The sequence below is a fragment of the Perna viridis genome, chromosome 5, assembly GCF_037379345.1.
Source record: "Perna viridis isolate PV_CMFRI_1.1 ecotype Kerala chromosome 5, ASM3737934v1, whole genome shotgun sequence".
Classification (NCBI taxonomy): Eukaryota; Metazoa; Mollusca; class Bivalvia; order Mytilida; family Mytilidae; genus Perna; species Perna viridis.
Window position 1 is genome coordinate 1686421 of NC_142449.1, and position 27399 is coordinate 1713819.

Sequence of the window (27399 nt, forward strand, 5' to 3'; positions counted from 1 at the left end):
CCCCTATGTAATAACATGCACCTTTTCACTTCCATTTTGATTTGGATCAAAATCTAAAAAAAAGAGGTGCACAATGCAATAAAGATTCTGTGATGGTTACATTCAATTCCATCCAGTTGTATAAGAGGAGTAATGGATAAAATATTGGTCCCCAATGTGTAACAGAAGGATGGATGGACTGACAGACACCCCTGTCAGTATATACCCCAACTTTGCAAGTGGAGGATATAATAAAAGAACAGAGTAATATGAAAACTTGAGAGTGTTTATGTCGTCATACTGGTAGAAATAATCTTTTCAGTGTTCAAAGAGTAATAACTCTTACAAAAATAATTGGTCAACACCTTATTTCAAACTTGTTTTTTGAACACTGCTTTGGGACTTAGGGAAAGATTGCAGTAATTTTAAAAAAAATTATTCTGAAAATCTGCTCTTAACTTTTTTTGCTTGCTGACAGCATGATGACAATTAAATCACAAATGTTAACAATATTCATAACACTGACTACTTTAGATCAACAAATAAACAATTTATAGACTGAGGTTCATTTGTATCCGAGATATGTTAATGAATGGAAAATCTATCCTAAATAAGACCTTAGAAACATTTCAATTGATTATCTACCCTGAAAAGTCAACTTCAAATATGATAAAAGAAGACTGATTGAATTTTTTCTACTTCTACAAATCTTAAGATATCATTTTTATATTATACCAAATTCTTTTTACTTGTTGAAAATTTATAAATACATAAAATTAGAAAAATGTCTAGAAAAAACTAATGAACTAGAATTTCTACTGTAATAATACAGAAATTTAGTTAAAAACTTCATAACATTTGAGGTTTGAGTGAAAAAACAGAAATAATTAACATTATGTTTAGATGCAAGATCATAATACTTCATTTAGCCATTAGGACAGAATCTTCAGAATTCACGAGAAAAAAATCAAACCATGGGAAACTGCAGGACATGAATCCCAGTTATTGAAGCCTTGATATATGACCTACATTAAGTAAAGGTGATTAACATTCATGCTAAGTTACATCCTGTTACTTATAACAATGATACAAAGGGAACATGAGTGTACATTTGACAGACAGTCAGGCAGACAGACAGGATGGTTATTTCAGTGTCTTGAGGCTATTTAAAGTTACTCAATAACTTGATTCTAAGGTCACTTTTAATGAAAACAAAGAATCTAAGGACATTTCTTTTATTGTTTATTGCCTGCAAAAAGTGATGATGGTAGTTTTTTATGTTTTCCACAGTGATATGGCAATAACAACTGGAAATTATGAATTATGAGCAAGGGTCTAAACAAAGAAATTATCTGTAGTTTACCTAATATTCTTAATTCATTTTACCTAATGATCCAACATCTCGAATATTCCTGTATTCATCATCAAAAAACAACATCTCTTTAAAAGGCAAACCACTTTGCTCATGAAAGCTGGAAAACATTTTAGTCATCATATTTCTTCAAACAAGAAATTATTAAATAAAACAGTTCCATAGAAAATAAAGAAACAAACACTGTGATTGTATTTTTTGTTTGTTGTGTACTTTTTTCACAGTAGGTATTTGCTTGACTTTTTGTATTAGAATAAGTGTAATTTACTTGGTAGGTTCACAGTCAAATAATTATTAGAACTTATTTGTTAATCCTCAAACTAATAGAGGTCATTACTGACACTTGGTGTTCTTTAATTCTCGTGTCAACAAGGGTTGCCACTTAATGTACATGCAATAAATTTATAAAATCTGTTTACCATACTCACATTTGACGTCTTAAATCAGTTAAACTTATTCTTCTTTTCAAATCTTAAAGAGTTGTAATAGGAAAGATCGAAATAAAATGTATTGTGAATCTTTCTGAACTGAATGACAAAATTCACAACAGTATCAGCTACGAATTTAACCTGCCCTCCCCCACTCTCCACACACACTTTTGCTGAATATCTACTAAATGATGTAATGGAATGGAGGGCAGTAAGGTCAAACTAAATATGTTGATCATATCACATACATTGAACATTTAACAAAAATGAAAAATAATCCTGAAATAAATCACCCCCCTTCCTTCAAAAGGACAAAAACAGTGAACAGGTTTGGATAATAGATACATACTATTTAAAATGATTAATCTTGCAACCTGGATATATTTGGCTATACTGGAAATAATCTTCCCAATTAAAAAGTTTCACTAACTGTTTTGCTTCATCTATTGCAGACGTTCTGAAAATAAAAAAAAACTATAATGGTAAGTATCCCATCAGATAAATTGATATGACTTCTGCAATGGAAAAGTTGGTAATTGTATAGGCACTTAAAGAGGTAGAAATTTTAACCTCAGAAGTCAACTTAATATAAATACTGGGTATGTAGTAAAGCCACGGTAAATAATAAGTATAAAGTTTCCCTCAAAATGAAATGAAAGGATCATCTGTCTACTACTCTGATCATATACATGTATCTTGTCAACAAAACTTCTCCAGGATTAATAAATGTAAATGTATTTTGGATACTTGCAAGGGGAGATAATTTAAGTTTTTCAGTGTTTAATTAAGAACCATGTTCATTGTTACAATATTTTGCAAAATTGTTATTAAAGCCTTTCAATAAATTTTCATTTTGCGTTTCCTGTCATTTATGAATTGTATGTCTTTAAAATACTATATCTTTTCACACTATTGTTATGTTAAACAAGAGGCTCCCAGGAGCCTGAATTGCTCACCTTGTTAAAGAGTAATCAAGGGAACCAAGGTTATAGCGGTAATCAAAAGAATGTAATCCAGGGACAAAGACCAGACATGGAAAACAGACATTCACAACAAAGTAACTAAAATCATACATACAAAGTAACAAAAGTAAATGAGCAAAGTTTGTCTTTCAAGGGCAATACATTTAACAAGGAGTTGTCCAAGAATTTGGACTCAAGAAGACTTTGGTAGGACTTAACAAGGATCAATTCAGAGTTGAAAGTTTTTTCTATCTATTATAGTTTTCAAGATATTGGCTGAAAAAAAAACAAAAAAAATGTCATTTTTCATCTTTCAAGGGCAATAACTCTTACAAGGAGTCACCTGACAACTTTGATCCCAAAGACTTTTGAAGGCCTTATAATAGCAGTCTTTTGAGCAACTGGAAGAATTTGGCTAAACCTAACAGTTTTGGAGATATACGCGAAAAACTACTGTCTGACCCCTATGTTCTATTTTTAATAATGGCGGCCATGTTTTTCAACAGATAAAAAATCCCCACATCAGTTCTATGCAGGATACCCCAAGAAACATTCATACCAAGTTTGGTTCCAATTGGTCTAGTAGTGTCAGATAAGAAGAATTTTGAAAAATTGTCAATGACAACGACAGACGCCAAGTGATGGCAATAGCTAACATGGCCTGCAGCAGGTGAGCTAAAAAATGAACTAACATATCCCATGTGTGGACTTTAGTGTAGTTAGATAAAATATCTTAATCTCTGAATGCCTCATACAATGTTTTATACATACAAATTCTTTCAAAACTGCATAGAAGCAGTATATGGTGACATTATGACTTAACTACGACAAAAAACTGTTAGTGAATCTTTCCCTTTCATACATATCTATTTTAGGGGAACTGCAAAACACATAGCATTGGGAACAATTGCGCTCTTATACCTATAGGCTTTAAGTATTGATTGGGGTATACCTCAGTTGAACCTATTCAGAGCATTTCTGATTTATATGTAACTGTTATTAATTCACATTGTAAATAGCTTCAAATCCTAAGTTGAAAGATAACCTTTCTGTAAGTTCAAGTACCTCGATGCAATGGCAAGTAAAATTCCTTTTGATTTTAGTTCTTTCAGTATTTCTGGGACATCCTCATAATACTTAACATCATGGCCATACCTGTCTGTAACTTTACCATTACTAAAAAATAGTAAATGTTAATTTATTCAAGATATATATTGTACATGGATGCTCATTTAATTCTATTGTCTATTTCAGTTAGGGCCAATGACAATGGAATAATAAGTAAAAGACCTATCTTAGGAACAGGCTTAAAGGTTTCATCAGTCAATTCTCATCTCAAGATCTGTCTCCTTCCTTCTGATTTGAGGAGTTTTAGGTTTAAGAGAGCTTTTGATGTGTGGTGTTTGGCAAAGGACAGGAGGATTTTCTCTTATTAGTTGAGTGTCAGGTCATACCATAATAGTAGCTTTTGTCAAACAGTAGCTATTTTTAGACTGAATGATTACATCTTTAGTTTATTATACATTTACTATTAACAAATTCTGCTGCCCATAATATGTTGTTCGTGCTTTACGTGAAAGTGAATAAAGCCCTCAAAATCCTAGCTAAAACCCTGCATCTACCGCATCATATCAACTTGACATACTGTACACAATACTATATCAAGATAAACACATTTCAACATTTTCTTTTGTATCAGACTAACAGAAGTGAAAATATTGGACAGTGCCATATTGTTGCTTTGCTGTTAAGATAATGACCACTGGTACAATTTTTGTCAGTTATCATTGTCAGTGACTTGGACAAATCTATTTTTTGGGGTTAACTACAAATTATGCATTGGCTATAGAATCACTTCACCACATTTCCAGTATACTGAAATATAACATATTCTCATTTTTGGATCTTTATGTTTATAGCTTTTATTAATCATTGGAAGTCGATCCCATGATTTTATCATTATCACATTTGGTGGTGAATGAGCAGGCTGAGTGGTCACTAGATTTGAGCTCTAGAGGAGACAAGGATGTTACTAATATACCTGTTCTTTGTAAATGGTGGATCAACATGAGTATCTACCCAGAATGGCCACAGCGTATAATCTAAAAATGAAAAAAAATAAAAAAAATTTACAAACTTCAATCAATATAAATTAATGTTAGAAAATCAGATAAAAACTTTAAAATTTCAAGAAAATACCATAATTTTAAAAATAACAAAAAACTAGATTCATGTCATCACTAACCTGTGATTTGGTTTTGGTTTATAAAAAATCCATTGAGTGGTATGGGGCATCAACTTTAAATCATAAGAACTCTTTCATTTTTAAAGATAATTGAAAAATTCTTTTGGTTCCTAAAATTGCTAATAAAATTCTTTTTATCCATGGAATTTTTAAATAAATACTCCATAATTAGACTATACGTGCATAAGATTTTAATTGAAATTTTTCACAAAAATAGATTTTGACATACAAATATCACTCACAATTTATTTTTTAAGTGCAAGAGTCATAAATTTACTTACAAAATATGAATTATTTTATCCAATTGAAAAATTTTACAGAACCAAATTTGGATATGATATAACAAAGTTATAAAGTTTGGAAAGATGGATATCTAATCATGAAATTGTTGTTTATTTCGTTGTTTATTTGCCAACCAATTTGACACTTAATGATATGCAAATTAGTGAATATGACATCACTTATGATATTGGCGAACTCTCTTATACCTTTTCTGTATGAATATCAATTCTAATAAATACCCGTGTAAATAGAGTCACTTCATGCTCTTCACGACTTCAGTACAGATTTCAAATTCACTGTTCCAAAAAAAGTTTTAAAATTTCAAGAAAAAAAAAACCTAATTAAACAACAAAATCTCTTAATTGAGTAGCAGACATGAGTTGTAAAAACACAAGACATCTTGCCTAAATCGAAGACAATTAAGTTAGGTTTCATTCTTGTTTGTTTACATCTAAAGTTGCAGTTACTTCCCCTTTTCAATTTCTGCTTCCGCTCAGCAAGTGCGCGCTTAGCAACCAATCAAATTTCAGTATTTCCAACGCGAACAGCATGGATTAACATGATTGAATGAATACACATTACGATGTCTGGCGTGTTTATAGACATATTATAAATGGACATGATATACCCTATTGATGGTAAGGTCAATCACTTTGTACTTTATATTTTGGTGCTGAAACACGTATGAAATTCAGTAGTCCGTCATTTCAATTTGTTCTTTTTGAAAGAGTAATCAAGGGAACCAAGGTTATAGCGGTAATCAAAAGAATGTAATCCAGGGACAAAAACCCGACATGGAAAACAGACTCACATAGAACATAAAGTAACTAAAATCATACATACAAGGTAACAAAAGTAAATGAGCAACTCGGACTCCACTAAAAACTGGGAGCATGGACCAGGTGCACTGGTAGGGTAAGCGTCCTCTGCTTTTCTAGAAACACCCGCCAAGTTGCTCATAAAAAGTCAAGTCCGGGGTAGACAAACGAGGAAAGGAAAACTATGACCCGTTGAATAAATCAGTTTTCATGGTGCTGATGGATACACCATAACGATCCACGAGTTCATGATGACGACCATAAAACTTCTGTAGTGATGACTTCAATCTTGTAGCAACATAACCCTGTTCCAGAAGCCTATTTGTAAGAGTTCTAGCGCGATACAAAAAGTCTGCGTAGTTTCGACAAGCTCTGGCTTAACAAATGAGTTGTGATATGAACACTCCATACGCAGGAGCCGAAGGGATGTTGCAACAGATGAAAGGAAAGTTGACAATTCTGAATGAAAAGTCATCAAGTTTGTCGTAAAGTTTGGTCAATAGTTTTCCTTTACCATCGATTTCTAAGTGTAGGTCAAGATATGAGGCTGACTTCACAGTGTCTGTAGTATCCTTTATCTCAAGTTCTTTTGGGTAGATGCAATGTATCAAATCCCTGAAATTAGGATTGTTTAAAGATAATACGTCATCTATATAGCGGAAACTGAGATTGAAGGATCTAGCCAAACGATATTCTTTCTTTCTGGTCACATCAGCTATAAAGTCAGCCTCATAAGAGTGAAGGAATAGGTCAGCAAGTAAAGGAGCACAATATGTTCCCATTGGAATGCCGACCATTTGTTAAAAAACACGTCCAATTTTTCAATATTTTGTTATCTGTTAGTCTAATAAAATTTATTTTATCATGACACCTTTTTTATACCGATGCATATTATGTAGTTAAGTTTATTGTAGCTGTTTAATTGTTAGGATGCTTTTTCTCTTTAATTTTATTCTTTCTTCAATGACAGCTAAAAAAATCTTCGTGGATATGAAACACAGTTGATTCCTTGAAATTGCCTTTGAAATTAGTTGCACAAATGTAGCATACTACACAGCATTTATTGCATTATTTCTAGAGAAAAAAAAATTGAAATTTTGTTTACATGGTGTGTATTATTAATATGAACATTTATATCAGAAAACAAAAGTAAAAATTCAAAACAAATTTTTGTCAACTTTTCATCAACACTTAAGTTGTATAATATGAACATGTTTCAACAACCTACCAACAATGGACATATGGCCCTGTAACCTGTAAACAATAGAAACATATTTTGAGAATGTCCACCACATTTGTATTGAATTGTTTTAAAACTAGAGATATACAAGTTTAATAGTGAATTCAAGTAAATTATCAAAAATATAATGTTTGAATATTACAGTTGTCTGTCTTATGTTTTTTTTGTGTTATATTTTTATATTTTGTAATAGGCCATAACCATGCATGCACTGTATGAGTTTGTAGTAATAAAAGTATTGTATTGTGTTGTATGTCCCACTCACAACCAAAGGGCTAAATGCAGTAAAATTTTATCCATATTTTTTATATTGGAACAAATTTTTGTGAGGACATACATGTATTACTTACTCTTTAATCAACCTAAATGATACTCAATACAAATATCCAACTCCTTGCATGTAACTCCATAAAAGACTGCATGAAATGCCATACTAATTTAAAATTTGTTTTTAAGTAAAATGATTGTCTAGGAATGATCAGTTTAAAGCAGTGCAATCTGTGTCAAAGACTGACACCAATTTACTTTAATCAGCAATTTGATATTTATCTCCTGTCTGCAAATTATGGGCTCTTAACAGTAGGAATGCATCTGAGAATATAAAAAATAAAATTGACATTCTGTTGAAATCTGATTGACCTGTCTTTCTGGTGAGAGCGACCAGGAGCCTCCAGGACATTCAGATAGTTATCACATGAATGTGAGAAACATAAGTTGCTTGTTGATTATAGTAACATAGCTTCATTAATTTTTTGTTTTGTTGTATGAGTATTTTTTGTTCTGGTTGTAATACTAAACATGAAAAATTAATTTAATTCCCCAAAAATATCATTCAAAATTCTTACTTCATGGAAGAAGGATCACTTTAGATATGTCATACATGTATGTCTCTATGTTTACTAGTATTAAATAGTCTTTTTTTTCATATTTATGGAAAACAAGCCATTTTAGCAAGTTTTTCAAAGGGATGTAACCCACCAACACATGACAACCGGTTGGCGATGTCATTCGGGGAAAGGAAGAACTTGAACTATTTCCACTTTGGATAGTACCTAAATGGTTTGAAATAAGTTATTTGAAAGAATCCAAGTTCTTACTGCAGCTCCAATAAATCAAATATTTGAATATGAATTCTAATGCTGTCCATTGGTCCAAGCGGACAATAACCCAGTTTGTCTAGTCAGAGAGTTACTTCCCTTTGCCTAATTTTTAAAAAAAAAATGGAATTAACGTTGTGAATATGTAAAAGGACTATTCAAGTTAAGTCTCTCCTTAATGTGTGAGCAATCAATTTATATACATTGTACAAAACACAGTTGTCTTATTTCCACATTACTGTAGTCTTTTCCAAAAAAGTGTTCTTCAAAAAAAAAATTGAGTGTTTTCAAGGTCTCCCAATTTAAAATAATCAAAAGGTTGATTAATATATGATGATTTATTTTCATTCTTACACAAAGGTGTTTATTCTTTGTTTTTTTTTTCAAATTCAATTACTTAAGTCTTTCAAATCTATATTAAGGAATGACTGGTTTTGTAATCAAATTACATTAGTAGAAAGCTTTATATCGTTGTAGATTTTCTTTAAAATGAAGTATTTTATCATAACATGAACAAATATTGTCAGAATAAAACCAAAAGACTGTTCTTTAAATCAATGTGCATTATATTGTACTTCAAATGACATACTAAAATTCAGTCTAAAGAAACATTCTCATTAATCCCTTTGAACTTCTTTGATTATATCATTTTTGTTAAGTATATGAAACTCTTTTATTTATTCAAAAGCTTAAGGGTTAATTAAATATTGGAAAGCTTCAGGATTTAAATGCTATAGTAAATTATTACTGTACTAATACAAAAGAATATACTACAGAATACAGATGGACAATGTCCAATGTCAGGCATTTAAATTTTGTTTTGATTTGTTTTTAAACTGCTTAAACAATAGTGGTGTAACAATGCACAAATAGGTTTTCTTAAGTTCAAATCTTCATTTATTCAATGATGTATATACTGGTACATGTATGGTTAATATGCATGGGTTTTAACTCTTGATTTTTCATTAAACAATCTCCTGCTTATGTGTCTGTATCAATGCTGGAGTCTTAATTTTACACTGTATGAATTTCTTCAATTTTTGTCAAACAAATTGATCTGGAGCCTATATGATTAAGACAATTTAATTACTATCAAAATTGTGCTACCCATTAAAGGCAAAATTCATTATTTAATCAAACTCAAATTTTGGATTAAAGTGGCAATACATGAAATATGTTGGAAAACAATACCTCAGCAAATATCCCGCTTTAAGAAATTTTTTAGGTGAAGATTTTCTGCTTTAGAGTTTTCGAAGATTAACACCTATGAATATGGTTACTTTTATTTGTCATGATTATTAAACATCATTTTTTTATGAATTAGAAAGAAAAGCTATGGGATAAATGTAAGAATAACCTTAACCCACATTGCCTTTAACTCCTCTAATCCACAAGTATCGAGTAGTCCCTATATATCATCACATTTGTAATGAAATGAAATTCATTATGAAATTCATTATTTATTGACAATTTATCTGTAAATTAGTCCTTGGTGTTGAAAAACAAGACAAGATTTTATTGATAGCCCCAGACACAGTAGGTGTACAAGAGGACAAAAAAAAACAAACATTTGAGAAATGTACTTCTTCTCACTTTTAGTTGGTTAATTAAATTGTAAATTATTAATTACTCATACCTGTCTTTGAGTCAGATTGATCAGTCTACATGTACTTACGACTGAGTTGTGTAACTACAGTTATGACTGAAAATATGTAGTAACATAATCAGAGGACTTCTCTGAAATTCTTCTTCATGGTTTTACCACCATAAACTCGGCTAAAATTGTACAAGTTTTTTGGTGTCTGCAGGAGATGTCTACATAGTACTTGAATTACTTTGCCCTATAAACTATAGTCATGTTACTATATTACTATGAGCTTTAAATGTTCTCTATCCTTTATGACACCTGCTATACACCTTATGACACCTGCTATACACCTTATGACACCTGCTATACACCTTATGTCTCCTGCTATACACCTTATGACACATGCTATACACCTTATGACACCTGCTATACACCTTATGTCTCCTAAAGTTAATATACAAACTTAAGTGATCAAACAGAGAAGAAATCAATTCATTTCTGATTGTATATCAATAAATTATTTGATATTGGCAGAGTTTCATGAAAATTTGGCATTTATTGGACAAATCATTTAGAGTTTATTGTAATACCTTATCTTGTTCTCATGTACAGTTTACTTACATTTAAATATTTACAATATAAAGTAATAGGTATTACAATTTCTTGAAGGTTTGAGCAGTCAGTGTTTTTAAACAATGTAAGTTTTTAAGCTAATCTAATATTTATGAAACTATTTATTGTTCAGTTTTTTGTTAAGGATGTTTACTCTTGCTTACTTGAATTTACAACTGGAAGCAGCACATTGAACACTTTAAATGTCTTACTTAAGTCCAAAACTGTGTAACTATTAACTCCAGGTTGAAGCTTTATTAAGCAATTATTGTCTTGAAACAAGCCTGCAATAAAGTGTGACATTAGCATATATTCTAGTTAGGAATATAGGTCATGAAATGTATACAAGTCTTACTCTTTTTGAATAAAACTAAAATATGTATTTCTAAATTGTGATCAACTTTCTAAATTAAATAGCAGTTCTCATTATTGATGTAGATTTTCCTTGTCATACTTGTTAGTTTAATCAAATACTTTTCATATTTGAGTAACTTTTAAATATTAGCCTAAATATTATCAAAACTGCCAATACAATACACAATACAAAAGTGTGCCAATACAGGATTTAGCCTTCCAATATGGATGTTACACGTCCGATACATATTGGACTAGTTAGTCAATTAATGTAAAATTGGTTCAAAATTCCCAATAAAATAAACAAGTAATCTGAGTGTCAGGGTTCTTTATTTCATCATATGTAGATATGTTTTACAAACGAAAAAGGCCCTGAAATAACAATTACAATAATTAAGTAACAAGCTACACGATTAAAATTGTGTTACATTCATATTATGCATAGGAAAGACATATTATTTCCTATCTTCACCATTAAAATTACGAGTTTAATGCATTCTGATCAATATAAGCACATCAATACTATATTTTAATATGCACATCTTTGAGAATGCATCTTTATAATAATATGCACATATATATATATATATATAACAGCAAAATGGCGGAATTGCTGTACGATTTACTTGAAAAATATGAAACATAAAATAAGTCGAAATAATTAAGCAAGACATATAGCTTTTTTAGACACGACAATACAGAGACAATACAATGACATTACATTTGATACAAAATGTGAACAATACACACAAACATACCTCGCATGAGGTGCGAGAGGCCTCGTTTTCCAGGGACAGTACAATTATTACATAAGCTGTTTATTCCACCTGAAGGAACAATATTAAAATAATAACTAATGTGCTAAAAATATGAAAACGTAGTTATTTCCCTTGATTTAGAATATTTAATAAACAATTTATCTTTTTCGTATTTTTTAGTTTATAAATAGTTATACTGTTGTCAATCTGTAACACCTCAATTTAACTTATAAGTTTAAGTACACAAGTTTGGATTTTAACCATTTTATTATTTTATTTATAAAAATATAATATTATTATTACCTCAATATTACTGTTATCGATTATTTGTCATTCATACTTTATCTATATCTGTTTATATATATATAAGGTTTTAGCATTCATTCACAGGATCACACTCATTTTACACACCAATCAATCAACCAATCAAATATTGTAAATTAATAAACAATATTATTTCCACAAAACAGATGATTAAAATAACTATTAAGGTAATTGTTATTGTAAGAAAAGAAACTGACCTTCTTTGCATTATCAAATCTTCCACAGACTTTAGATTTAGTCAAATTATGTTGAAGTTCAAAGAAAATAAATTATGGCTTCCTTCTTCAATAGATTGCAATAGAGTGTCCAGAACAAAAGAAATATTCCCCCTCAAAACCAATGACCCATAAACTGACCTATAGATATAGACTAATCCTTATATAGTGATATATAGAAAATACTAGAGACAGAGACTAAGTAAACATTGATTGTTTTAATGATTTTTATGAGAGAAAACAGTTGAATAATTAATAAAGATATAAAACAGTTATGAATATATAAAACAATAAACTATCAAAATTTCACTCTGCCACATTAAAGTAAAGCTATCAGCTAGCAGTATTGGACTTTGGCTACTCCTCAGTCCAAGATAGCTAGCCTTGGACCAACAACTCGCTCAATATGGAAAACCTTATGCAATAATACTATATTACAGGGATTTCTCTCCTTTTTAGATGGTGCTTCTAGAAAAAAGAAGTTAATAACATAATTCTTTACATTGCAGATTCTTTAGAGACTAGATAGGCCTGTGTAAGATTAAACATAAAAGATGGCAGATGAGTTTGAAGCAAATGGATGGGCAGCCATCCATAATGCTGCCCATAGGGGATTTCTAAAATCGGTTGACTTCTTCCTTAGTGAAGATCATGCCTTTATTGAGTTAGAAACAAGAGATGAACTAAAACTGACACCTTTCTTATGTGCCATATCTGGAAACAGGATTGATGCAGTTGAACACCTGATGAAGGCTGGAGCTAAAGTTGATGTCATCAATGCTCACAACCATGGGGCAGTGGAACTATGTGCTCTCAAACAGTATATTGAAATGCTGGAATACCTTATCAAAATTGATAACCCTCAGATACCAGTATGGAAAAATCTAATTAAATTTATGAGCTCTGAGAGTGAAGAAGAAGCAGAAGCAGCTGGAAAATGCCTGGAAATCTTAACTCTACCGAGTAAAGAATATGGTATCAATGAAAAATGGGAACCATTCTACAATCATGGTGGTGTTACAACTATTGTCAAAGTGGCCAAAGGCTCCATTGGTGATTCAGCTAAAATACCAGCATTTAAGACACTGTTGAACATACTTGGAAAAGAAGAAGTCAAAGAGCAGGTCTCTAGTACTGGTGGTATACCAACTTTCATTCGTTTGTTGAAAACCAATGGTCAACAAAACCATTATGTTATTCAACTGGCTGCTGAAATTTTACGAGAATTAGCACCTATACCTGTGTATGCTGAAACTATCGCTCAAAATAATGGTATTGCTAATTTAGTTAAAGTCTTACAAACAGTTCATAATCCTGAAGTACTTGTGCCAGTCACTGACTGTTTAGGGAATTTAGCAGAAGCCGATCCAAAATACCAGACACAAATAGGAAATGCACAAGGATGCTTTCAGCAAATTGTAAGCCTCTTAGAAGAAAAATCAGATAAAGAATTATTACATTCTCTGGCTAGAGCTGTTGGAAAGATTGCTGATAATGATTCAACAAATCAAAATGCATTTGTAGGACTTGGTGTGACTATCCATATTGTAACATTGACACGTTTGAAAATTAGAGAGATTCAAACCACTGCTGTGGAAGCAATCAGAAAGCTTGCAACAAATAATCCTGATACTCAAAAGCAAATTGTTGCTGAGAAAGTTCCTGAGCTGTTGCTTAAACTGCTGAGAGATAGTCGGGCTGAGCAAGTTCAGGAGAAAACTGCTCTGGCTCTCTGGGCACTTGCTGGTCTAGAGTTTGATGTCAAGCGATACATAGCTGAAAAGATTGGTGTAAACTTACTAGTTCAGTTTTGTAACACATTGTCAGACAATTTACATTACATGGGTTCTGAGTGCCTAGGAATCTTAGCTCAGGGACCTCTTAATTTTCAGTCAGAAATTTCTGCTGCGAATGGTATAACTCCATTGAGAAAGCATTTAGGCTCAGACAAGGAATATATAGTATTAAGTGTTATAAGAACAATTCGCCACTTGTGTTTGGGTGTTGGATATGTACCTCACAAGAAAAATCAAAATATGATCATGCAATTAACTGGAATCAAATCACTTGTAGCTTTAATGATTCACTCTCGAGATGAAACAATTCAGATTGAGTCGGCATTAACACTAGCAGCAGTTTCTCTTGGTAAGTCTACATTGTACAATAAAACAACCCTTTTACAATTGAATGTGATTTGTTTAGTTATGATAGGATTATAGTTTACAAACTTTCAAAAAGTTTTAGTCAAACTGATATGAAGGAAAGACAGTTTAGAAAGCTTTCAATTTTAGAATTCAGTTTAGCTTATGTGCTAAAATTAGGACCTAAGTAATCAATTTGTGAAAAACCTTTCATTAACCAACATGGGGGTAAATTTTAACTTTGTGGAGGTATTTAAATTACAATTCAATTCTTTGGTTTAAGAATTCAATATTGGATTCTGGACCTTAGGACAGGGAAGGTCTAGCAACTGTTGAATGTCTTCTGTTAACATTGTATTCAGAGGAAGTTCTTAAATCCATAAAACTAAGTTATATTTGGCATCATTAAATGGACCACATGTACTTTGACTCTAAGAACATATATGCAAGGAAACTTCATACAGTAACATTGGAAAAGTGTTGAATCCTTTTCTTTTCATATTTCCTTTTCAAACTTTTTTCTCTTTTTAACCATTTTAAAAGACAGAAAGAATACAGAGTTAAGGTAAACAAATTTTATTCTGAATAAGTTGTTCAGATTTTTACACCATGGTTGACAGCTTGCACTAGGTGGATGTGCATGCAAAAGTTGATTTCAAGAAAAAAAACCTTTCAATTTTCATACTATCACTTCAAAACAGTTATTATATAATTATGAGGATGTTCTTCTGTTTATCATTCCATCTTTCTGTCAAACATTTCATCATTCTGTTTGCATGGCAGTGGCACACATTTTTAGCTCATCTGTCCGAAGGTTTGTATGAATGTTCCTTAGGGTAATTTCAATAATTTTTATGTGGATTTTTGATGTGGCAAAAAACATGGTCGTCTTTACTAAAAATAGACCATAGGGGTCAAATTGCAGAAATTTGCTAATAACTCAAAGACAGTAGGGTTTAACTAAAATCTGGCAAGGGTAAATTGGTCAGCATGTGGGATGGACCTGTGCAGAAATTTTGAGAACTATAGACAGAAGAATGAGTTATGGGTCCTGAAATGGGTTTTTTTCCTGAATTTTACATTAACTTCTTTGAAAATCTTCTGACAGTTCTTCTCTGAAACTACTAGTAGGATGATTGTAACCAAACATGGCATGAATGTTTGTTAGGATATCTTTAATAATCAGTGTTAGGATATTTTTTTATCTGTCACAAAACATGGCCACTATTACTAAAAATTGAGAATGTTCATGAGGACATGGCTTTAGACACCAGTATTTAGGTGAACTTGGCAGAGAACTTTATAGATGTAGATTTCATAGAATTCCTTTCCTTTCTTCTCCTCTTCTTGTCGCCTCCAGCCCAAATTTGTGGAAATAAAAACACTCAAAAAAACAATGGGTTTAGCCAAATTTTTGCAGGTTAAAATTGATCAGCATGGTGAGACAGACCTATGCCAAAATTTTTGTAAAGATCTGTTGATCAATATTGGAGTAATTGCCTTTGAAGAGTCAAAAATTGACTATGAGAGATTTATTTTATAATAGGAAACCGGGTTGATAACTAAGATGCTCTCTATTGATTAAATGATTCTTGTGACAATAATACAGTAAGGTCAAGAGTCCCACTTAAGAAAGACTATTTTTGACCAGGTGAGCAATTCAGGCTCTATAGAGCCTCTAGTTTGTATCCTCAATTTCTCTTTAACCTCTAAATGTATGATGACTTTTAAGGGAACAACACTGTGCGCCTGCTTTTTGACTCTCTGGTACACATAAGTTTTTATTGGTTAACATGGACTTTTCCCTTTACTCAGAAAGAACATGGGTCTGTCCACTTACACCACTTTAATTAGGAAAAAACTTTTTTTTTTGTATGAAATTTTTATTTTTTGACAGATTCTATTCCCCAAAATTATCTTGCCTTGCTTTGTGTAGCCTTTAATTCTACTCATGCCCCCTTAACCTTAAATCTGTGGTCCTTCCCTGAACAGGATGGATTTGTGGGTACCCTAAAAGCCAATGTGAGCTTTTACTTTTCTTTAAAAATCTTCTCCTTGCAGTGGATTATTACCAAACTTGGTCACCAGTATCAGTAAGACATCTACTCAGTCTAATTATTATAATTAGACCTTGCGTTTTTTTAAATTTTTTATGTTTGTAAGGGGAAACAAATACAAATCGAACGGGCTAATTTTAATTAGACTTGGTATCTACTTTAAAAATTATATTGATTATATACATGTAGGCACGAGACCGCAATTAATTTTCAAGTGCATTTCAATATACACATTTGAGCCGATTAAAAAAATTCTACCGGTGCAAACTGAATAAAACTTCTCTGGCCTAAAGATATGTACAAACAGGATTTTATATATAAATTTTAGAAAATTTTACCATCATTTTCTGAAATTAATACATATAATTCGGAGATGTGGTAAACATGACAAATGAACTGAGTTAAAAGTCCTAAATTTTAACCTTCTTCTACTGAACCAAATCACAACTTTTAGTCAGAATTGATTAATGAAAAAAATCCCATGTAATTTTAACCTATTTTCCACCAATTAGAGGCAAGACTTCAGCAAATAAGTTTCCAGTAAAAATATGAAAAAATGTGGAAGGTACCTACTACCAAAGTTGGAACTATATTCGTATACAATGAAAACCAAGGGGAATTAATTGTATTCTCGTACCTATTAGATCAATTAATGTGCTCAATTTGAATAAAAACTGCACTCATGTCAAGATGAACCTTTTTTGACTTCAAGTACAAAGTTTCATCATGATTAGTTGAAAAATATATAAGTTATAGCAAATTTAGTATCAGTGGTACATTGCATGACTCGCATGTCCAATGGTCGAAGGAAATAAGGCCCCTCTAAAATGTAAATTTTTTTTTTAAATGCAATATTTTTGTGATTTTGTACATTGGTTGCATCATATTATGTGTATTTGATGCAATGACGTTCAGTTTACTCAAGTTCCAGCTGCTTTGAGGCCAAAAATTGGGTTTTTATACATGCGGCCATGGTCAATGCACATTTAGACCATGTATAGGGGTACACATATGAAAACTCATTTTATGATGCTGACAATGACTTAAATTGATCAACTTCAAACATAAAGTGGTCTACACATATCAAATGTACATTGAAAACAGTAAGAAGTGGTTTCAAAGCTAAAACTGTCACTCCAGATCAATTTAAACCAGACCTGTACAGAGCTTGTTCAAGTGTGATTGTGTCCGATATTAAAAGTTAGCCTTTATTTGGGTTTTGAATGATGAAAGATCTGAAACAAATGTAAAGTAATGTAAGGTTCTAAGCTTATCAGGTACATAAGCAGACAGTCAGCTATATTTTTCCAGTTTTTCTACAAAAAATTTCATTTTTGAAACCTTATAGTGTATGCGGAACTCTAAAATTAGGTGTTTTTGAGACATCACAAGGTATATACATGTAGTGACTTACATTAGATGCATGAATATCAATGGAATGAATATATTAGGTTTTTTCCACATTATTTATATTATTTACTAACAAATACAAAAAGATTCGGACCAATAAAACACATATCTGTGATTTTATAGATCCTAAGACAAGGCTGTGAAAACCCCTGATTTTGCCATATTTCATTGACTGGGTTCATAAAAATTACACTGAATTGTCAGATTTCTGCCTAAACCTTGTTCATAAAGTATGTTTTTTGTTAATTTGATGTTCCTAGTGTATAGTTAGAGGAGAAAAACTCAAAGCTGTACAATATTTTCCCTACTGGTCTATATTTCATACCTAGCACCTTAGCAAAAGTGCAATTTCAATGGAAAATCCCATAGAAACCATATTTTTTATTTTAATTTCAGAAAATAGAGAATAAAGGGCCAAAATCTTATTATTTCATGTAGATTTACTGAATTCTTGAAAATTAACACCAAATTACCTCCAGCAAATACTAGCAAATACAATTTCTGATACCCAGGCAACCCCCTTATTAGGCACGAGACCGCAATTAATTTTCAAGTGCATTTCATTATACACATTTGAGCCGATTAAAAAAATTCTACCGGTGCAAACTGAATAAAACTTCTCTGGCCTAAAGATATGTACAAACAGGATTTTATATATAAATTTTAGAAAATTTTACCATCATTTTCTGAAATTAATACATATAATTCGGAGATGTGGTAAACATGACAAATGAACTGAGTTAAAAGTCCTAAATTTTAACCTTCTTCTACTGAACCAAATCACAACTTTTAGTCAGAATTGATTAATGAAAAAAATCCCATGTAATTTTAACCTATTTTCCACCAATTAGAGGCAAGACTTCAGCAAATAAGTTTCCAGTAAAAATATGAAAAAATGTGGAAGGTACCTACTACCAAAGTTGGAACTATATTCGTATACAATGAAAACCAAGGGGAATTAATTGTATTCTCGTACCTATTAGATCAATTAATGTGCTCAATTTGAATAAAAACTGCACTCATGTCAAGATGAACCTTTTTTGACTTCAAGTACAAAGTTTCATCATGATTAGTTGAAAAATATATAAGTTATAGCAAATTTAGTATCAGTGGTACATTGCATGACTCGCATGTCCAATGGTCGAAGGAAATAAGGCCCCTCTAAAATGTAAATTTTTTTTTTAAATGCAATATTTTTGTGATTTTGTACATTGGTTGCATCATATTATGTGTATTTGATGCAATGACGTTCAGTTTACTCAAGTTCCAGCTGCTTTGAGGCCAAAAATTGGGTTTTTATACATGCGGCCATGGTCAATGCACATTTAGACCATGTATAGGGGTACACATATGAAAACTCATTTTATGATGCTGACAATGACTTAAATTGATCAACTTCAAACATAAAGTGGTCTACACATATCAAATGTACATTGAAAACAGTAAGAAGTGGTTTCAAAGCTAAAACTGTCACTCCAGATCAATTTAAACCAGACCTGTACAGAGCTTGTTCAAGTGTGATTGTGTCCGATATTAAAAGTTAGCCTTTATTTGGGTTTTGAATGATGAAAGATCTGAAACAAATGTAAAGTAATGTAAGGTTCTAAGCTTATCAGGTACATAAGCAGACAGTCAGCTATATTTTTCCAGTTTTTCTACAAAAAATTTCATTTTTGAAACCTTATAGTGTATGCGGAACTCTAAAATTAGGTGTTTTTGAGACATCACAAGGTATATACATGTAGTGACTTACATTAGATGCATGAATATCAATGGAATGAATATATTAGGTTTTTTCCACATTATTTATATTATTTACTAACAAATACAAAAAGATTCGGACCAATAAAACACATATCTGTGATTTTATAGATCCTAAGACAAGGCTGTGAAAACCCCTGATTTTGCCATATTTCATTGACTGGGTTCATAAAAATTACACTGAATTGTCAGATTTCTGCCTAAACCTTGTTCATAAAGTATGTTTTTTGTTAATTTGATGTTCCTAGTGTATAGTTAGAGGAGAAAAACTCAAAGCTGTACAATATTTTCCCTACTGGTCTATATTTCATACCTAGCACCTTAGCAAAAGTGCAATTTCAATGGAAAATCCCATAGAAACCATATTTTTTATTTTAATTTCAGAAAATAGAGAATAAAGGGCCAAAATCTTATTATTTCATGTAGATTTACTGAATTCTTGAAAATTAACACCAAATTACCTCCAGCAAATACTAGCAAATACAATTTCTGATACCCAGGCAACCCCCTTATTAGGCACGAGACCGCAATTAATTTTCAAGTGCATTTCATTATACACATTTGAGCCGATTAAAAAAATTCTACCGGTGCAAACTGAATAAAACTTCTCTGGCCTAAAGATATGTACAAACAGGATTTTATATATAAATTTTAGAAAATTTTACCATCATTTTCTGAAATTAATACATATAATTCGGAGATGTGGTAAACATGACAAATGAACTGAGTTAAAAGTCCTAAATTTTAACCTTCTTCTACTGAACCAAATCACAACTTTTAGTCAGAATTGATTAATGAAAAAAATCCCATGTAATTTTAACCTATTTTCCACCAATTAGAGGCAAGACTTCAGCAAATAAGTTTCCAGTAAAAATATGAAAAAATGTGGAAGGTACCTACTACCAAAGTTGGAACTATATTCGTATACAATGAAAACCAAGGGGAATTAATTGTATTCTCGTACCTATTAGATCAATTAATGTGCTCAATTTGAATAAAAACTGCACTCATGTCAAGATGAACCTTTTTTGACTTCAAGTACAAAGTTTCATCATGATTAGTTGAAAAATATATAAGTTATAGCAAATTTAGTATCAGTGGTACATTGCATGACTCGCATGTCCAATGGTCGAAGGAAATAAGGCCCCTCTAAAATGTAAATTTTTTTTTTAAATGCAATATTTTTGTGATTTTGTACATTGGTTGCATCATATTATGTGTATTTGATGCAATGACGTTCAGTTTACTCAAGTTCCAGCTGCTTTGAGGCCAAAAATTGGGTTTTTATACATGCGGCCATGGTCAATGCACATTTAGACCATGTATAGGGGTACACATATGAAAACTCATTTTATGATGCTGACAATGACTTAAATTGATCAACTTCAAACATAAAGTGGTCTACACATATCAAATGTACATTGAAAACAGTAAGAAGTGGTTTCAAAGCTAAAACTGTCACTCCAGATCAATTTAAACCAGACCTGTACAGAGCTTGTTCAAGTGTGATTGTGTCCGATATTAAAAGTTAGCCTTTATTTGGGTTTTGAATGATGAAAGATCTGAAACAAATGTAAAGTAATGTAAGGTTCTAAGCTTATCAGGTACATAAGCAGACAGTCAGCTATATTTTTCCAGTTTTTCTACAAAAAATTTCATTTTTGAAACCTTATAGTGTATGCGGAACTCTAAAATTAGGTGTTTTTGAGACATCACAAGGTATATACATGTAGTGACTTACATTAGATGCATGAATATCAATGGAATGAATATATTAGGTTTTTTCCACATTATTTATATTATTTACTAACAAATACAAAAAGATTCGGACCAATAAAACACATATCTGTGATTTTATAGATCCTAAGACAAGGCTGTGAAAACCCCTGATTTTGCCATATTTCATTGACTGGGTTCATAAAAATTACACTGAATTGTCAGATTTCTGCCTAAACCTTGTTCATAAAGTATGTTTTTTGTTAATTTGATGTTCCTAGTGTATAGTTAGAGGAGAAAAACTCAAAGCTGTACAATATTTTCCCTACTGGTCTATATTTCATACCTAGCACCTTAGCAAAAGTGCAATTTCAATGGAAAATCCCATAGAAACCATATTTTTTATTTTAATTTCAGAAAATAGAGAATAAAGGGCCAAAATCTTATTATTTCATGTAGATTTACTGAATTCTTGAAAATTAACACCAAATTACCTCCAGCAAATACTAGCAAATACAATTTCTGATACCCAGGCAACCCCCTTATTAGGCACGAGACCGCAATTAATTTTCAAGTGCATTTCATTATACACATTTGAGCAGATTTAAAAAATTCCACCGGCACAAACTGAATAAAACTTCTCTGGCCTAAAGATATGTACAAACAGGATTTTATATATAAATTTTAGAAAATTTTACCATCATTTTCTGAAATTAATACATATAATTCGGAGATGTGGTAAACATGACAAATGAACTGAGTTAAAAGTCCTAAATTTTAACCTTCTTCTACTGAACCAAATCACAACTTTTAGTCAGAATTGATTAATGAAAAAAATCCCATGTAATTTTAACCTATTTTCCACCAATTAGAGGCAAGACTTCAGCAAATAAATTTCCAGTAAAAATATGAAAAAATGTGGAAGGTACCTACTACCAAAGTTGGAACTATATTCGTATACAATGAAAACCAAGGGGAATTAATTGTGTTCTTGTACCTGTACATGTAGATCAAGTGTAAAACATGGCTGCAATTGCTATTTTAAGATCACAGGGGTCAAGATAACCATTTCTACATTTATCTCAGAAACTACAAGAGATATTGGAAAAGTCTTAATTGGGTCAAAGATGTTGGGCCACTCCTTGTTAGAGTTATTGCCCTTGAAAGGTGGAAAATGAAGGTTTTTTACACTTTTCACCCAATATTGTGAAAACTATAATAGATAGAAAAAAAGACTTTCAGTTGATGAAATGATCCTTATGCTAAGGCCTACCAAAGTTTCTATTGGGTGAAAGATGTCAGACAACTTCTTTTTAGAGTTATTGCCCTGAAAAATGAAATATGATGCATTTTTTTGGTGGTAGTTTTCAGCCATTATTTTGAAACTATAATAAAAAAACTTTTACTGATGAAATGATCCTTATGATAAGGCCTACAAAAGTTTCCATTGGGTCAAAATTGTTGGAGGACTCCTTTTTAGTTATTGCCTTTGAAAGGCAAACAATGTCATTTTTTGCAGTTTTCGGCCAATATTGTTAAAACTATAATAGATAGGAAGGTGTCAGACAACTCCTTGTTAGAGTTATTGCCCTTGAAAGGTGAAATGTGATGGTTTTTTATTGTAGTTTTCAGCCATTATTTGGAAAACTATAATAGATAGAAAAACTTTCATTGATGAAATGATCCTATGATTAGGCCTTGTCAGACAACTCCTTGTTAGAGTTATTGCCCTTGAAAGGGGAAAAATTATGTTTTTTTTTTTTAGTTTTCATCCAAAAATTTGAAAACTACAAGAAAAAAAACTTGAATTGATGAAATGACCCTTATAAAACCTACAAGTCTCCATTGGGTCAAAATTGTTGGATGACTCCTTGTTAGAGTTATTGGCCTTGTAAGACGAAAAATGAATTTTTTTTTGCAATTTTCAAGCGTTATCTTTAAAAAAAAAAACTATCAAAGACAGGGAACAAATTTTACTGATGAAATGATCCGTATGATAAAGCCTACAATGGTCAAAATTTGGTCAAAGTTGTTGGAATACTCCTTGTTAGAATTATTGCCCTTGAAAGGCGAAAAATAAGGTTTTTTGCAGTTTTTAGCCTGTATCTTGATAATGCTATAATAGATAGAAAACAAACTTTCATTGATGAAATTATAGTTATGATTAGGCCTACAAAAGTCTAAATTAGGTCAAAGTTGTAGGACGAGTCCTTGTTAGATTTATTGCCCTTGACAGGTGAAAAATGAGGTTTTTTTTGCAGTTTCCAGCCAATATCTGACAAAGTACGATAGAGAAAAAAATTTCAGTTGAAATAATCTTTATGATAAAGCCTACTAAACGCTTCATTGGGTCAAAATGTCAGAAAATTCCTTCTTAGAGTTATTGTCCTGGTTGTCCAAATTAAACCAGGTGAGTAACTCAGGCTCCTGGGAGTCTCTTGTTTATCCTCAATACATCCTGAACCATTCATGAATATAGATGAAACTGTCGGAGGATTTATGATCAATTAATGTAATCGTGCACGTACTATTTAGATCATCTTGATGTTTTTAAGGTTTCATATCAGACTGGCAGTATATTGTATTATTGTATGAATAATGCTATGCACACCTTACACGTATATTTAACTTATCACAGTTGTAATATAAATATCTTCAAGATTTACACTTAAAAATTCAGATTTAAATGGAAACAGCATGCATTTAGAAGTAGGGGTATGATATTGTGGGTTGTGCACACTGTAATTTATGTTCTACAAGATTATCAAGCAAATAGACAGATAACAAGCTATTATTGTATTCTTCTCTATATTCTTCATCATGTAAAACTGATCTAACCATAGAAATAAATTTGTATATTTTCTAGATTTCTAGAGTTATTTCCCCTTAGTATCACTTGTGTAAAACAATAGAAGTCTTAGATTCTTTGACTTGTCATTTGACTAACATGATCAAGAGGCAATCAATTATTATTGATAAATCTTAAATTTTGAACTATACAACATCATATCTTTACAATGAATTACATTTTTTTCCAACTCTTTGCATGTTTAGTTTGCATGGAATGGTTTATTGTACATGGATGTATTCACTTAAAGTTTTCTTTTTTGCACTGAGTTGGTGAATGATGTGAAAATGCTTGAATTGAACCAATAAGCAATTACCTATTAGCCAAAACATTATCAAGATCTAAGCAAAATGTAGATATTGAGGTACAGGCCCACCTAAGAATCATGTGTATAAAAAAAAATAATAATGAACTTTCCAAACAACCTAAAATCTTTTTTTTTTTTTTCATAAAATACCAGTAAGAATTGTATGTTTTGATTGGGAAAGATATGAAATTAGTCAAAACAGTTAAGTTGAATTTTGTTGAAAAATTTCCCGCCAGTTTTGTTTTCATTACCACTACTAGTTCTCCTTTACTTTTATTGGTTCTCAAATCACTTATAGGACTATCTGAGTACATTTACACAATAGAGAAAGTTGGTAAAACATTTGTACTTATCACCTTCTGCATGATATTTAGGTAAACCTGTACTTATTTACTGAATGTGGTGCTGACCTATTGGATATGTAAAATCTATTTCATGTGACTTTGGTTTGAAAAAATTAAAATATAAATTGCTGCAGTTAATATTTTCATTAAAATGTTCATTAAGATCTGAATGTCTAAATACCAAAGGCTCATCTGTCACTTGATGACATTTAATGTTAATGCATACATAGTATTATCAAATATCATCATTAAGCCGACATGAATATATGCGTACACATGCTTTAAGTAAAATACATACCGGTATATAGCTTTTAAGTAAGCATTTTCCCAAAGCATTCAAAACTATGAAGTCACATTGAGTTTTTCAGAAGTTTTGTAATTCAGTATGTCATAAAGGTTAAATAGGATGATTATCCAGAATTTGTGTGTTTTACATGATTTAACACCTGAAGATGTTTGTTTTCTGCTCTGTGAACAGCAACATAATATCAATACTTAATCTTCGTTTCAAATTCAATGCAAAATTTACACATTGACAATTCTATCTTTCACATAACATGATATGAATAAATTATTTATTATTTTTGTAAGCTTCAGTGATGTAGATATCAATTCAATTTACAAAATCTTTTCATTCTCACAATACAAACCCCATGTACTTATAATTTTGATTAATTTAGCCAAATTTGGTTTATCAAATACTTACATCAAGTGCCTCGGATGATTTGTATTTATAGAACATGCTAATGGTTTTTAAATATTTACAGAACTCCAAGTTTATGGGTTTGATTTAGACAATGAAATATTGAGTCATGATTGTTTCAAAGATTCTATATCTTGAGGTCAATTTTGAAATTGTGTTTATGTAAATGATTAATAATATTTTTTAGAATTAAAAAACAAAACAAACAAAATAAAATCCTGATTGTTTAACCTCTGATAACTACTTTAAATTCTGATTAACAAATTTTGTTAATTTAGACTTAGAAATTGAATTGACATAGCAGAACAAAATTATAATCACTTGTGTTATACAACTGTGCTATACACATCATTTTCTTTACCTCCTACATGTATTTGATCTACAAAAATACCGATCGGCAAAAATATATAAACATGTAATTTGTTACTCTGATTAAAATAAATTACAGTAAACCAACCTCCTTTTCCCATTATTTAATCAATTTGAAACAATAATAAAGTACATAAAATGTGAACATTATTAATACATGTACCCCTTTTCAACATACATATATATATTCTTCATAGGTTTCTTAGTTATAGACTTTTATTCATATCCATAAATTTTTTGCCCTATTTCAAGTTATTTCCTAAACATTTAACCTTTGACCCTCTGTTTGTGCCAAGGTAGCTGGTTTATGAGAGACTCCCTCTTTACTGACTCAGTCATTCATTCTTTGATTAATTGTTTGTGGAAAAGTGAACATTGATTATAATAATGATGAATGAGATGACCATAAAAATGTATAAGCCCTGTCTTCTTAATAATATTATATAAAATATCCATGAATATGTCCACATTTTGTTAAATTGTACCAGTATGCAGGCCTATCTGTTACGTGTGTGATGATTGAATATACCTGTAGTTGTCTCTTAGTCCTTACCTGCCACTTATATAGACTTGAATTAAAATGAAAATTGAATATTGCCCATTGATATGAACAGTGGGAAAAGGGTACCAATATTTGTTTATCAAGGTGTTAAATTTTGGGAAATCAGTACATAAAAAGCAGCCAAACATAGGTGTGACATGATGGAATAATTCACAGACATAAAAAACTGTCAAACATACATGTAGGTGTGACATGATGGTACAAATCAGAGACATGTGACTATGTAGTACAACTCAAAAATAAGTATATTTATATTTTTTTTTACCTTTGTAGGCAACCAGCCAGTGTTAGATGAAATAAAGAAATACCCAGAATTTAGTTATGTAAGAATTCTGAAGTTAATGTATTCAGCTGACCCTATGGTACGGCTTCTTTCTGGTCAAGCTCTTGCCACATTTGCCTACAATAACATTCCAGAACAGAAAGAGATAGCTGATCAGGGAGGTGTCAGGTTCAACTGTTTTGCTCCATTTCTTCAGTCTAATGATGAGGTCTTTAGATGTTTAGCTGCTTTCCAGGTATAATGTGAAATAAGAAATAATACTTAGAAATAATTTGCTGTTTTTTTTTTCTTGGAAAAAAAATCATGTCTGTTTTTTGGGGGGAATGTAGTCCTTGCATTGGAGTTAAGGATAAAACACAAGGAAATGTTGGAAAAAAATTATTGCATTCATGTTGATTTATTATAGTTTGAAAGGTAAAGTAATTTATGGGAAAAAATGAAGAAGGTAGCATTATAAGGCTCAGTTTATAGTAGTACATGTTGTATTATATATACTGTGAAAGTATTTTCATAGTTAGGTACCAATTTTTGTGGTTTAGGGAAAAATGATCAGTTTTTAGATTCTTGAATTTATGGATTTGACAACTCTACCATACAAACATATGGGAAAGTTCCTTTTTGTTG

The 27399-nt window shown here is 31.2% G+C and overlaps 2 protein-coding genes across 9 annotated transcripts in view; one reads left to right on the forward strand and one right to left on the reverse strand.

Moving 5' to 3' along the window:
• LOC148615556 (magnesium-dependent phosphatase 1-like) overlaps positions 1 to 25581 on the reverse strand; it is a 29151-nt gene extending 3570 nt beyond the window's left edge. The window contains exons 1-7 of one of the 4 annotated variants that reach the window (XM_088581916.1): positions 25565 to 25581; positions 11736 to 11804; positions 10788 to 10907; positions 4783 to 4843; positions 3807 to 3917; positions 2129 to 2236; positions 1366 to 1451 (exon numbers count right to left, since the gene is read on the reverse strand). In XM_088581916.1, the coding sequence (XP_088438042.1) occupies positions 1366 to 1451; positions 2129 to 2236; positions 3807 to 3917; positions 4783 to 4843; positions 10788 to 10907; positions 11736 to 11742 (493 nt within the window). In that variant the 5' untranslated portion in view covers positions 11743 to 11804; positions 25565 to 25581. Of the gene's footprint in view, positions 1 to 1365; positions 1452 to 2128; positions 2237 to 3806; positions 3918 to 4782; positions 4844 to 5672; positions 5888 to 7314; positions 8886 to 10787; positions 10908 to 11735; positions 11805 to 25564 lie in introns of those variants that run through there. The other 3 variants (XM_088581919.1, XM_088581917.1, XM_088581918.1) reach the window with 3 other exon arrangements.
• LOC148615557 (ankyrin and armadillo repeat-containing protein-like) overlaps positions 5787 to 27399 on the forward strand; it is a 30402-nt gene continuing 8789 nt past the window's right edge. For 3 of the 5 annotated variants that reach the window (XM_088581911.1, XM_088581914.1, XM_088581915.1), the window contains exons 1-3: positions 5787 to 5906; positions 12784 to 14419; positions 26766 to 27010. In XM_088581911.1, coding sequence (XP_088438037.1) covers positions 12829 to 14419; positions 26766 to 27010 — 1836 coding nt within the window. In that variant the 5' untranslated portion in view covers positions 5787 to 5906; positions 12784 to 12828. Of the gene's footprint in view, positions 5912 to 10641; positions 10709 to 12783; positions 14420 to 26765; positions 27011 to 27399 lie in introns of those variants that run through there. The other 2 variants (XM_088581912.1, XM_088581913.1) reach the window with 2 other exon arrangements.